We start from the raw sequence: 13,525 nt of genomic DNA, 5'->3' as shown, positions 1-13,525 counted from the left end.
TATTAATAAGCAATTTTGACTAAAGAGGCAGCATGTTTTTGAAATGTTCAGTCAACAGTTGGGCTCCACGTCTAGGTGGCTTGTCCCTGCACTGACCACAACCCTGCCCGTCTCCCCCCATCGAGGAGTTCTTCTGGAAGCGCCGTCTGGCTGGAGTTGGCCACCATGGGCAGAGCTCACGTGTCGGAGCTCCCTGTCCCTCTGAGCCAGGAGGGTATGGCCGAGCTCAGGGGGCAAGCACCCTCCTGGTCACTTTTCTAAAAAGTAGCCTTGTGTCTGCTGGTTGGGAAATTGAGAGGAGCCCAGATTTGGGACCAGGGCAGACCTGAATCCCAGTCACCAGGCTCTGTACCTGGTCACCACCACTCAACAGGGCACCACCGGGCAGTATTCAGCCTCTGTGAGCCTCAGCTTCCTCAGCAGGAATGCGGGCTTTGTAAGTTGACTCCCACCCCTCCCTGTACATGCAGCTCCTTGGCACAGTGCATGGCGTACGGCGTAAGTGCTTGGGAAATACGAACTGGGACAGTCTGAGCAGTGGAGATGGAAGTTCCAGGCTCAGGGGACCTCTGTGGGGTAGAGGACAGATCCCTGGATGACAAATCAGGATCCTGGAGTTCTCTTTGGCTCTCTTCCCATCACCAGCTGTGAGACCACCAGGGGACCCCTCCACCAACCCCGTGGGCCTCATTCTCCCCATCTGTAAAAGGGTGGTTTTCAAAGTGTGTTTCCTGGAACACCAAGAGCCTATGAAAGCACCCTGAGGACCACAGGAGGCATGTGACAAGGGGCCGGGAGGTTCTGAGTCCCTGCCCCATTTCTTCATCCAGCAGACATTTATTGAGGGCTGCTCTGCCCCAGGCACTGTGCTAGGTGGTGGCGGAGAAAAGGAACAAAGCAGACACGATGCTTGTTCTCCAGGGGCTCACAGTCCCTGGGGAGTCACTAATCACCCCCACGATTGATTATAAGTGGATTAGTGGTGCACAGTGCTTTGAACTGCAGGACAGAAGGCTCAGGGGAGGCTTCCCTGATGAAGTGGCATTTGTGCATCGATCTGAAGGATGAGTAGGCGTTGACTGGGTGTAGAGGGTGGGAGGGAAGAGAGCTCTGGGAAGCGGGAACAGCATGTGCAAAGGCCCTGTGGTATGAAACACATCTTGCATTTAAGAGACTTAAAGGAAGCCCATGAGGCAAGGGTGCAGAGACTGAGGGTAGGCATCCTGTGAGATAAGGCTGGGAGGAGAGGATGGTACTGGGCCTCAATGGCCCAGGTGAGAATTTGGGTCTTTTTCTTATGGGTGGTGAGCAGCCACTGAGGGATATTAAGCAGAGGGTAAGATGATCTGTTTTAAAGAGACCAGAATAGTAGCCTAGGCTGCATGTGACAAGACCAGTGGGAAGCGATTACAGTAGTTCAGCTGTGAGATGAAGGTGTAGCCATGGAACCAGACAGATGTGGGGAGCTCCAGGGGGTGTCGGAGGCAAGTGGACAGCACTCGTTGACCCCTGGGCTCCGAGCTGGTGGAACTGCAGGGCACCCTTGACAGCTGGGGTGGGGCTGGGGGACCAGGTTTGCCAGTGAGGGGGAGGAGGGGACGATGTTACACGAGGTTTTGGACACTTTATTTCTGAGGAGCCTTTGAGCCCTCCTGGTAGAGAGGTCAGGGAAACAGCTGAGTTCAGAGTTCTGTGGCCGAGACGGGGTGATGCATTTTAGTGAGCAGCCGCATAGAAACAACAGTTCTAGGACCAAGTCATAAGGAGTTTGATCACTTAATGGCCAAGGAGAGGAGGAAGTCTTCAAGGAAACTGAAGGAAAAATGACCACAGAAGTAGGACAAAAAGCCAGAAAGCTGTGTTGCCATGGAAGCCAGGGAGGAGTGAGTTTAAAGGAGGGAGCGATTCACTCTGCCGTGAGAGGTCAAGTAGAATGAGGAACGGAGGGTCGAATTAGCAAAGGCTGATGCTTCCGGTGGGTGGCGTGAGAGGGAGGGCGAGAGCAGAGACTGGTCTTTATAGATGTCTGACTGTGAAGGGTGGGTGTTAGAGAAACAGGGCAGTAGCCAGAGAGATTTGCGAAGCTCAGTGAGGTTTAAAAGGCAGGTGCCTCCCTTTGATCTGCTTTACAGCTGAGATTTTTATTTGAGAAAAGGATGATGACGTTAATATCCCTTCAGTCTCTAAGCTCCTTTTCACCTTGCTGGTCTGTGTCCCCGAAGTCACATCATGCAGCTGACAGGACTCTGGGAATCTTCTACTGCTTACGAGTTGTGTGACCTCGGGCAAATTTTTCTACCCTCTTTGAGCCTCAGTTTCTTCATCTGCACAATGGGGCTATTAGTATTCACTACACAGGATAGTAGTGAGGATTTGACGAGATCTTTATGTGAAACCTTTGTGGCAGTATCTGACACACAGAAAGCATTCGATAAGTAGTTGTCATGATGATGGTGAAAATGACAGTAACAATGGTAGTGACGATGGTGGGAATGAAGACTGAAGGTGCTGGTGACATGTCACTGCTGATGGTTGTGGTAATCTTGGTGACCGTGATGGCGATGTTGATGCTGGTGGTGGTGGGAGTGATGATGGGAGGGTGCTGATGAGAGGGTGTTGATCTGGATGATGTCAGTGGTGATGATGGTGATGATCGTGCTGATGGCAGTGATGGGGTGACAGCGATGGTTATGATGACTACGCTGATATTGGAGGTGATGGTGGTGATGGGGGTCATGGTGATAAAGAGACTACCATTGAAACAACTTGGGCCCTAAGCATCCTAGAAAGACACATGTTTTTCTGTCCCAGTTGACCATGTTGTCCCTGAACTGGGGTCCAGCCTGCTGACCTCCTTTGAGAAATGGCACGAAGCAGCTGACACCAAATCCTGTTGCGACTACTCCCTGCACGTGGACATCACCAGCTGGTGCGATGGCGTCCGGGAGGAGCTGGAAGTGCTGGTGCAGGACAAAGGTCAGTGGCAGCTCCAGGATGGGGGCACAGTTCTGGAACACGTGTTTCTTTAGTGGGTCTGATCGTGTGGAGTTAAAAATCCCTGTATCTGCATCTGCCGTGAGCCCAGCCGTGAGCTGTGCTCTTCTGCACAAACAGTGGGAAGACAGGACTCTCTTTCAGGACTCTGTTTTCTTTGCCTCCAGGCCCTTCGGCGGTTCCCCCGTTCGCAGAAGAAAGCCCAGTTTCCGTAGCCTGGCACACAAGCCCTCCCTGATCTCGCCTCACTTTTCTGTCTCTGCCGTAAACTCACCTGGCCGCTTATTATCCCGGAGCCACCCCCTGAAACCTCCTGTGCCTCTGGCCTTTGCTCTTGCTGTCCCTTCACCCACTGGCAGGGGTGCCCTTTCTTCTGCCCTGCTACCCAGCTAAGCTGTCACCCCCTGCAGTTGCCCCAGTCAGAGCTACTTCGTCCCTTGAGTACCCGTGGCAGGGTACTTGGCCTCTTTGGGGCACCTTTTCCACTGCTCTTGGATGACAGGACACCCGTTGTCTGCCTGGCTCTTCTGTTAAACCCTTAGCTTAGGAGGGAGGGGACTACGTCTGTGCCTCTCTGTGTCCCACCCTTCTGCGTGGGCTCGCGCCAAGTGTCTCTGCAAGGTGTGGGTACTTTACAGTGTGCATTACACCAGATGGAGGTGAGTTGAGTGGAAGACACGTGGAAGCAAACACGAAGAAGACAGAATGAACCAGGTGTGAGTGGTCCGTCTGGAAAGGGGCAGTTCTGAGGCTGTCTGAGGAGGAAACCTCAAACGAATGAGATGCTTCGAGGAGAGACAGGGAGGGTGTTTTCAGTTTTTAAACTATATATGCTGTGTTTTCTCATTATCAAAGTATCATCCCCAAATTACAAAATAGTGAGAAAAGCAAGAGAAGATCATTTTTTTTCCTCTGACCCTACCCCCAGTCACCACTTACCATTAATGTGAAGGATTACTGCTCTGCATTCCCCATCTATTTGGACGACTTTCTCCTCGTATAGTTATATGTCAGCGGTCCTCTGGAATCCTTCTTCATTTACCTACCATGTTATGAGTAATCATTACTCTTTATTAAAAACTTTCTAATGGCTCGTTATATACAGTCTAATGGTTAATTTGCTTAGCCATTTCCTCTTTTTATTGGGCACTTAGGTTTTCTGTGTGCTTTATTGTGAGTCGTGTTTGGTGAACATCTCTGTATATAAACATTTGTTTGCATTTCTAATAATTTTCTTAGATTTCCAGAAATGGAGTTACAGGGTCAAGGTTTTAACATTTTTCAAGATTGTGACATTTACTGCCAAATTACTTTCCCAAAAGACACACCTACGTGCACGCCCACAGCCCCGCGTCTCTCGTTCCCTGCGTGTTTGCACCATTGGGTGTTATTGCTTCTACGAAGCCTTGCTAATTTGATGGGTAAAAGCCGGTCTCCCGTGGTGCACTGCCGTTCTTTAACTGCTGGTGACGTTAAACGTTTTACATCCGTTTCTCCTTTATGGGAATGGCCAGTGTGTTCTTTGTCCATTTACCAGTTCGGATTTCAATAAGTTTGAGCTTCTGCAGCCCGAAGGCTCTCTCCCTCCATTGAAGTTGCTGCAAATCACACTCTTGTTTTGCACAGAATCATAGTCAAAGGGAATTGACAGTTTCGTGCCTTGCCTTCCACACCTAACGTGAAATCCTGAGCAGGTTTCCATGCTGCCCCTGCGGCTGCATCACACCAGTTTTAACAGCCTGACTAAGGATGGGAACGTGGAGAGGGGTTGGGAGGAATGCAGGATTACAGAACTGTCACAGAGAGCCCCGCAGCCCTGTCTCCTCCGGGTGGGGCTTTGTGGGTCATGTGTATTGCAGCAAGCTGCTTTCTTCCCTTGGCTAGAAACTTACCAGGGGAAGACTTGGGGAAGTTTTTATGTGCACTCCTGAGTTTTGAGAGTCTAACTAGCACTGTAAAATGCATTTTATTGGTGTAAGTTTCAGAATTAGTACCTGTTTATTAAAACAATATGGAAGTGTTTACACTAAAAAGTGATTCATTGGTGTCTGTGTTTCCAGGCATTTTTCCACTTTGTACATGCATATATAAACACTTGGAATATGTATATACATATTCTATATACACACTCAGGCACTCCTAAGTTTTACATAAATGGAATTATAATACACATAATACGCTGCAGTATGCCTTTTTCTTACTCAATAAAATGTCGTGGACAATCAGACTCCCTCCACGTAGCAGCTGTGTGACCTTGAGCCATTCACTCAACCTCTCTGTGCCTCCGTTTTCCCATCTGGAAAATGAAGGTAATAAAAAAGGTTGTTTCACAGGTCAAATGAGTAGATATATGTAAAATGCTTATAGAACACTGCTGGCCTGTGGTCAGGATTCTGTATTACAAGCTATTAATTTGTTATTATTTCATGTCAGTATGTTAGTGGATGTGATGCAGGACAACAGATGTGGGGCGTGAGCAGGGCCGTGTCCCAGGCTTCAGCTGAGCCCCTGGGACGTGCCCACCAAGTGTGGGTCCTTGGCTTCGCGCAGGAAAGAATTCAAGAGCAAGCCACAGTTGAGTGAAGGTAGATTTATTCAGAGAGATACACTGAAAGGCAAGAGAGAGGCCATGAGGTGTGGGGGTTGGGTGCTCAGATTAAAAGTAGGTACACACTCCACAGACAGAGTGCGGGCCGTCTCCGAAGAGGGAGAGAGCGGCGGCCGGGAGGCATCGTGTTGCTGGTTTTTACGGGCTTGGTGGCTTCGTATGCTAATAAGTGGAAGGACCAGTCTAAGGGGAAGGGGCTGGGATTCCCGGGAAGTTGGCCATTTCCCACCCTTTGACCTTTTGTGGCTAGCCCTGGGACTGCCATGGCGCCTGCGGGCGTGTTATTCACCACGTTAATGTATTACAAGGGGCGTAGAATGAAGCTCAAGATCTGCTAGAAGTTAAATCTCTTCATCCTGAGCCTCAAGGCCTCCTGGGGGCTGAATCTTTCACCATTTTGATGTTAACTGCTGTGGCAGTCCTTGAATGGCTGTGCCCTGCCCCCTTCCTGTCTCAGATAGAGGGTCCCCTAAATTAGGAAGCCCACCAAAGCGTGGGTCCTTGCCACGAGCTGTGAAGGAATCTGAGCAGCAGGAGCAGAGGGATGAAGTGAACAGCCGTTTCATTGCTCAGAAGAGGGAAAGGAAGGAAAGGCGCTCGAGCCGGAGAAGGAAAGAGAGGCGCTCGCAGGAGGAGCTGTCAGCCCAGGCTGCCGGTAGACGCAGCTCCGGCCCGGGTCAGGCCACGTGGACTTCTATGGGAGGCTTCCGCCATCAGGTCCTCGTTCTGGGTGTGCTGGAGCCAATCACCATTCTTTTCTGGCCTCGTATGTGGGCTTTTCCGGTTGTTGTCATGGCGATTGTCAACTGTCATGGCGCTGGTGGGGTGTCACTTAGCATGCATCACACTGACTTGTAACGAGGCTCAAGGTCCACTGGAAGTCAAATCCTGTGCCCTCTTGGGCTTCACAGGTTCCAACCAGTTCTTGCTTCTTCTCTTTGACTCCTGAGACTTGACTGGTTTCTAAGAACAGTTGGTTTCTATTTGAAGGAGGGGCAGGGGTATGATCCTGGGACAGCAGCTTTGGTAACCAGGACCTTGCCCCAAGGCTGCACTATTGTGTCTTGATCGTTCCTCCCTGTTTCTGCCTTCCCTCCCTTCCCTGGTTAGCAACTGTTTGAATCTGCCCTTTGGAACTCAGGGAAGGTCAAGGAGCCCAAACGAAGCCTATTTCCTACAAACAAGAAACAGGGAACAAGGGGAGATTAGTGCCAGGAAGGCTCCCACAGGGTCCTGCTCAGTATCGATTACGAATCTCGTTTCTCATAAGACCTCCAGAATTTTCAGTTTTTAAGGAGATACTGAGTTGATCTGTCTCCTATTGATGAACTTTAAAAAATTGTGTTGTCAGGGCTCCCAGGGAACAAACTCTGAGGCAGAGCTTGGCCTGCAGGGAGTGAGTGTGTATTAGTGTCCTATTGTTACTGTAATAAACCCACCAGTGGATGGTTTAAAACAATGCAGATGACCGTTCTGGAGGTCAGGAATCTGAAATGAATCTCATAGGCTAAAATCAAGGTGTCGGCAGGACTCGTTTCTTCTAGAAGCTCCAGGGCGCAGGCTGCCCGCATTCCTTGGCCCGCAGCCCCACGTCATTCCAGCCTCTGCTTTATATATATATTAAATTGATGTACAGTCAGTTATAATGTGTCAGTTTCCGGCGTACAGCACAGTGTCCCAGTCATGCGCGTGCATACATACATCTGTTTTCATGTTCCAGCTTCTGCTTCTGTCATCACATCTCTGATCCTGGTGGTTACATTGAACCCACCCACATAATCCAGGGTGATCTCCCATCTCAGGGTCCTTAACCTAATTCCACCTGCAGAGTCTCTTTGCCTGGGAGGGACGTATTCACAGGTCCTGGGGATTCAGGGCATGGACATCTTTAGGGGACCATTATTCTGCCTCAGAATCAACCCTTATGAGCGAAACAAAGGAAGTGGGATTGGCTGCAGGGCGCTGTGAAACCTGGGTGACCTTCAGGTTTATTCTGAGGAATGGCAAGGGGGCAGGGACTTCACACCCTGCGTGGACCAGGCGTTGGGTGTGGCCCTCTGGGAAGGGGCGTGACCTTGAGTTGGGTGGCTCTCTTCATGGAAGGTGACTCAAACGGCTGAGGGCCATCCGCTGGCCATACGCTGGCCATACGCTGGCCGCTCTCCCAGCTGCTGGAGGAGGGAGCTGGGGAGAAGTCCTTCCTTCCTGACGGGGGATCTTGGGGTTCATCCCAGCACTTACAACAGGCTGTTTCCCACTGTTTGCTATTTCAAACGTGTTGTGGGGGAGCATCTTTGTAAAGATACCCATGTTTGCTGGTGCAGTGATGGCTTCCAGGAGCACCGGCTGGTGGGAGTGAGCTCGGCTGGCTCCACTGATGTGCACCAGGCGGGCGAGTCCTGGGCTGGTCTGTCTGTGCCTTGGTTTCGCCTTCTGGGACCGGGCAGCTTTGCTGTTCTCTCGCTCACACAGGTGCACAGTGAAACGACTTGTCAGGGGCCTTACAGGAAGCAGCGGGATGTAGAAAGATCCCAGCAGTCGGGCTGCCATCTTGACTGTGTGACACTGGGCAAGTCACCAATCTGACCTCTCTGCGGCTTACCCAGTGGCCCTTCATCCATAGTGTCAGAGCTTTGGTACCAGGCGTGAGACCCTCAGTCTGAGCTTGGTGTTAATTTTCCAGTCAAAAGAAGGAAACAACCCAAATGTGCATCACAGGATGATTGGATAAACAAAACATGGTCCATCTGTACAAGGGAATGTTACTCAGCCTTGGAAAGGAAGGGAATTCTGACACAGGGTGCGGTGTAGATGAACCTGGAGGACATTATGTCACGTGAAATAAGCCAGTCACAAAAGACAAATGCTGGACTGCATTCATATGAGGTGCCTAGAGCCGTCCAGTTCACAGAGAGAGAGAGTGGAAGGGTGGGTGCCAGGGGCTAGGGGAGGGGGAATGGGGAGTTAATGTTTCTGGGGACAGAGTTTCAGTTTTGCCAAGATGAAGAGTTCTGGACATGGAAACCCAACAGTGTGAACACATTTAATGCCACTGTGTTAGCAAGTAGAGGGACCCCAAACTGGAAAGCCTGCCAGACGTGAGGGCAAACCCCTGCCCCTCGACCGCCCCTAGACGTGTTGGTCCTTGGCTGCCGACTGAGAAAGAATTCTCAATAGAGGCAGAGGAACAGAGTGGAAAGAAACCTGCTTTACTGATCAGAGAGAGGAAGAAAAAAGAAAGAAAGAAAGGAAGAGAACACTTGAGTGGGGGAGCCGTCGGCCAGGTAGCCGTTGAGACAGCTCCAGCCCCTGATCCGGCCGCGGGATCTTTTACTGGAAGCCTCTGCTAACGTTGTCTTCACTATGGTGGTGTCAGTCACCTTCTATTACTGGCTCCTTCCTCCCGTGGAGCTCAGCCCTAAAAGAGAAACTTTGGTGGGAGAAAGAACAAAGAAAGAGATACTGGGGTATGTTCTTGGGATCAATACAGCAGTTATGGGACATAAAATGTCTTGTTTTTTGGCTGTATCCTTGGAACCAAGTAGCCAGCTGCAGGATGAGACAGAATGTCCTGTTTTTCACCAGCCTGGCATTTTCTCCCCTTGTGGATAGCCAGCCAGGGTCAGTACACCTGTCTAATCACCTCTCTCAAATGCACTGTACACTTACAAATGGCTAAGATGGCCAATTTTATGTGAGGTGTGTTTTACCACAACTGAGAGAAAGCAGCGGTTCCTCATTTGCTCTCTACTCTGTGGATGGGCCCTCTGGTGTGGGCTCAGCTGGGCGGCTCTGCGGGCCACACCGAGGCTCTCGTGCCTTGGGCCCCAGCTGGGGCGGCTCTCTCCACCGCCCCCTCCCAGCAGCTCTCGTGGGCTGCTTCTCCCTGCTGGCCCCACGAGGGGGAGGCTGGAGCTGCAGGCACCCCGAGGCCCAGGCTTGGAAGTGTCCGCTGACACTTCGGCTTCGTTCTGCTGGCCGGAGCCACTCTCGAGACCAGCCCACGTTCAGGGAGAGGGGAAAGAGACTCTGGCTCTTGGTGGGAGTTGCTGCAAAAGTTTTGTGAAACTAAAAATATTTACCCCTGTTTAACTTCTTCCTGCCTCCTATTTCTCTGGGAAGTTTTCTTATTTTTTGTTTGTTCGTTGCTCATTCCCACTAGAATGTAGACGGGGATCCTCCCCACCTTCTTCACAGCTTTATCTCTAGCTTCTAGAATTGTTACCGAGTCCAAATTCTTTCTGCTCGCTGCATGACAGGCCAGTAAATCAGGAGATGAGGTGTTGGGGCAAGGAATAATGACTTTTTTCGGAAAGCCAGCCGACTGAGAAGATGGGGAACTAATGTCCTGGAGAACCATCTTCCCCAAGTCAGAATTCAGGCTCCTTTTATACTAAAAAGGGGAAGGGTTGTGGTTGGTTAGTGCAAACTTCTTGGTATCAGACTCCTTTGTTCTTGCAGCTGTCTGCGTGGGTCAGGTCATGATGTTTCTGTAAACCTCCAACAAGAGAAATGTTCTCTGTTCTGTGACTTTTTATCTCTATGAGTGGGAAAGTTTTACACCTTTAAAGATCAGAGCTTTGAGAAGGGTCTCTCCTGTGTATTTCAGGCTCTAGGCAAGATTCTTTTACAAAAGGTGCCGAACCAGCACGACTGAGCCCAGGAAACCGAGCACAGGGTTACAGCCAGGGGAACAGAGCTAACATGGAGTCAGATTGGTTCTTCCCTATTACATAATGGTGCTCGCACGTTAAGTTCTCAGCAAATATTTGATGAGTGAGAAAATAAATATGAAGAAGGGCTTATGGGGTCTAATAACTTTGGGAAAGCTTCCTGTTTAGTCCCTTCTTGAATATTCTTAAAGCTCATTATCATGTTAAAATCTGCAAGAAGCCCTGGAGTCAAGAAATCTATTGGTTGCTGATGAATCCAGTTTTTCTTCACCAATACAGATATCAACATCCCTATTTTGATTACAAACAAGAGACTCACCCCAGAGCTTGGCAAATAATGCAGATTTGCTTTAGCGGCAGAGGCGTGTGTCCAAGGACCCCATGCCAGGGGGTCCCCTGTGCTCAGCCCTGCTTCCCTCTTTCAGCCAGCTCTGCTCTCCCTTCCCCCTTGACCTGCATTCTCCACTTCTGTGGTCCCCATGGTGGAATGCAGCAGCCCACGCTTTGTCTGGGTGGACATCTGTTCAATAGATTCGTCAGGTGTCCTTTGGTATCACTTGGACTTGGTCCCTCCTCCTGGCTCAGCTTAGCATCTGTTAGGCGCCCAGCCCTAGACTAACCATCTGTGATCTGTGGCCACGTGGTATGAACATGGCTGTTTCCGAGGTTACTGGATGGATGGGGAAGAAGGCATTTGCTAGCAGATGTAAGGAAGTTCTGAGAACTGGGGGGTACTAGGAGTGGGCTGGCAACCCGATGGGCGTTCAGCACAATCCTCTAGAATTGGCATTCCATGCAGCCTCCTTGGAGAAACACTGTGATGATGGCTTTTATGGAGTTGGGAAGTTTTGTGAGCATCAGGATCTATTGTATTTCCCAAGGCTCTACTGTCAGTAGTAGAATTATCAGGCCAAGGACGTGGAAGCATGTACAACTCTTGATAGTGAATGCTTAAATGCTTAATTGGTTTTCCAAGCAGGTGCAAATTGGCTGTGCCAGTTTTCGCTGTCACTTGCTGCATAAGAGGGACTCATTTTAATGCACATTCACTAGCACTGAGCAACATACTCTAAAATTTGGTACCGTACTGAGGTTTTCATCTGAATCATTTGATTACAAATAAGACTCAATCTTGTTCTTTTTATTTGTTATCCATTTAAAAAAAATTTGTCTAAAGATTCCGTGTGCCTTTTTTGCTTCTTTGCTTTTATTTTAATCTTTTAAATATAAAATCAGACAGATACAGAATATTACACAAGTGAAAAATGTGGCTTTAGGAATTATGAGATTACCCTCCCCAGGTAAGAAATGGAAAAACTTTGCCCCAAACAGAGACCCCCAGCAGACCCCTCATGGGCTCCACTGCATCTAGTATTTTTTAAATAAGTGGTTTTTGGGGTTTTTTTAAAAAAACCTTTGTTAAATTTATTTCAGATTTGTTTACCATGTTGGTTGCTTGCTTTTTGAGTTTTTAAGAATTAACTTACAGAAGTTTGCCATTTATAACAAGTCAACTTTTTCATAATTTTGATAAGCTTCTAATCTGAGATAGCTTTACCCCATCCACCCACCCACCCAGAAGGGCCAGTTCTAAAGCATATTTATCAATCTGCCATTTCATTATTTCTGCTTTCATTTGTATTGTTTACTTCTAACTTCTGATAAATTTCCATTCTCTTCTTTTAAAGATTCTTATTGTAGAAGCTTACTCAGCTGATAGATGCTTCCCTTCCCCTTGAAAAATTAATGAAGCATGTGAGGCTATGAATTTTCCTCTCACTATGGTTTTACCTGTTCACTCATTGATATTTCTTATGTCTGTATACACTGAAGTTTTTTTGTATATAAGTATACTTGAGTGCATAAAGGCTGATACTTTGTTAATCTCAGAATATTACTTTTTCTTTTAATGTTTCCTAATATTTTGGGAAAAGAAATATTTGGTGCCAAGGTTTTCTAGACAAGAAGCAATTTTGGGCTGGTGTTCACTATTATTTAGTATAAAAGGAGTCTCAATCCCGTTTAGTACTTTTGCCTTAATTTTTTCTTTTTCTTATCCAAACGATTCCTGATTCCATCAACAAACATTAATTGCAGAGCACCTGCTGTGAACATGCAAGGTGAAATAATATATGAGATGTGATCCCTGTCCTCAAGCCACTTGAAGTCATATTAGGGAGCAGCCCTCCCCCCACCTCCCCTGCTCCCCTCTGGCTGCACAATGAGTCCTGTCATTTCAGCCTTTTCACATCCTCACCCCTCCCCATCCCTGGAGCTCCCTGCAGGCTCAGGGCCTCTGACCACCTGTCGCTTTTGTCTTTAGCATCCTCCAGCTTATCTCCATTTCTGCACACCCAGCCACCTTCCAGAACAGTCCTTCTGAGACAAAAAAAAGTCTGTGTTATTCCTTTGCTTTAAAAGCATACGTTCTACTAGACAGTAGTGATGGCTGTGCAATGGGCAATGAATGCCTCTGAACCGTATGCTTTAAAATGGGTATGATGGTGAACTTTGTGTATTTCATCATAATAAAAAATATAAGGGATTTTTTAAAAAGCACGTGCTCCTTTGGCTTCAGCCACAAGGCACTTCCCAGTAGCTGCACACCTGCTGTCTTTCCATCTTCCTTAATGTCCATGCCACGCACATCCCTCCCTCTCAGCCCGGGTAGTTCCCTTCCCCTTGCTCCCCCTCCCCTCCACCCCTTCCTCTTCCTTCCCTTTCAGACTCAGCTTACACGTGACCTTCCTCGAGCCCTCCTTGGACCCTCACCCACACCCCCAGGTTGGCTTGGGTGCCCCCACTGTGAATTCTGATGATGCCCTTCTGTCTTGGTTGCTACCACTCTGTACTGTGATTGTCGATTTACTGGAAAGGCATGTTCTTTTTTCTTAATTGCATTTTTCTACTCTCTTTTATCTTGAAACAGGTGTCAATTCCTTCCAAGTCTACATGGCCTATAAGGATCTCTACCAGATGTCCGATAGCCAGGTAGGTCCTTGCATAGCCCCGTTCCCCCACCCATCATCTGGGCAGGAATGGACCAGCTTTGTAGGCAAGGCAGCACAGGCAGGGGAGGTGTCGGAGCAGGACAGGGAGATCTCTGGGTTCCATTCCTAGTTCTGACCCTCAGCTGCCTCGTGACCTGTGTCAGTCATCACCCCTTCCTGGACCTGCATTCCTTTCTGGCCATTAGAGGGGGCGTGAAGCAGGTGGTCCCCTGCGTGTGGTTCCCAAACTCAGCTCATCC

General features: G+C 48.9%; 1 protein-coding gene across 2 annotated transcripts in view; it reads left to right on the top strand.

The window, feature by feature from the left end:
- CRMP1 (collapsin response mediator protein 1) overlaps positions 1-13,525 on the top strand; it is a 67,789-nt gene that overhangs the window by 29,498 nt on the left and 24,766 nt on the right. For both annotated transcript variants that reach the window (XM_031437604.2, XM_064488192.1), the window contains exons 4-5: positions 2,812-2,976; positions 13,205-13,266. In XM_031437604.2, coding sequence (XP_031293464.2) covers positions 2,812-2,976; positions 13,205-13,266 — 227 coding nt within the window. The remainder of the gene's footprint in view (positions 1-2,811; positions 2,977-13,204; positions 13,267-13,525) is intronic.

This window comes from Camelus dromedarius, chromosome 1, assembly GCF_036321535.1.
Source record: "Camelus dromedarius isolate mCamDro1 chromosome 1, mCamDro1.pat, whole genome shotgun sequence".
NCBI lineage: Eukaryota > Metazoa > Chordata > Mammalia > Artiodactyla > Camelidae > Camelus > Camelus dromedarius.
The sequence above is the reverse complement of the archived record's forward strand: the minus strand, read 5'-3'. Positions and strand labels throughout refer to the sequence as shown.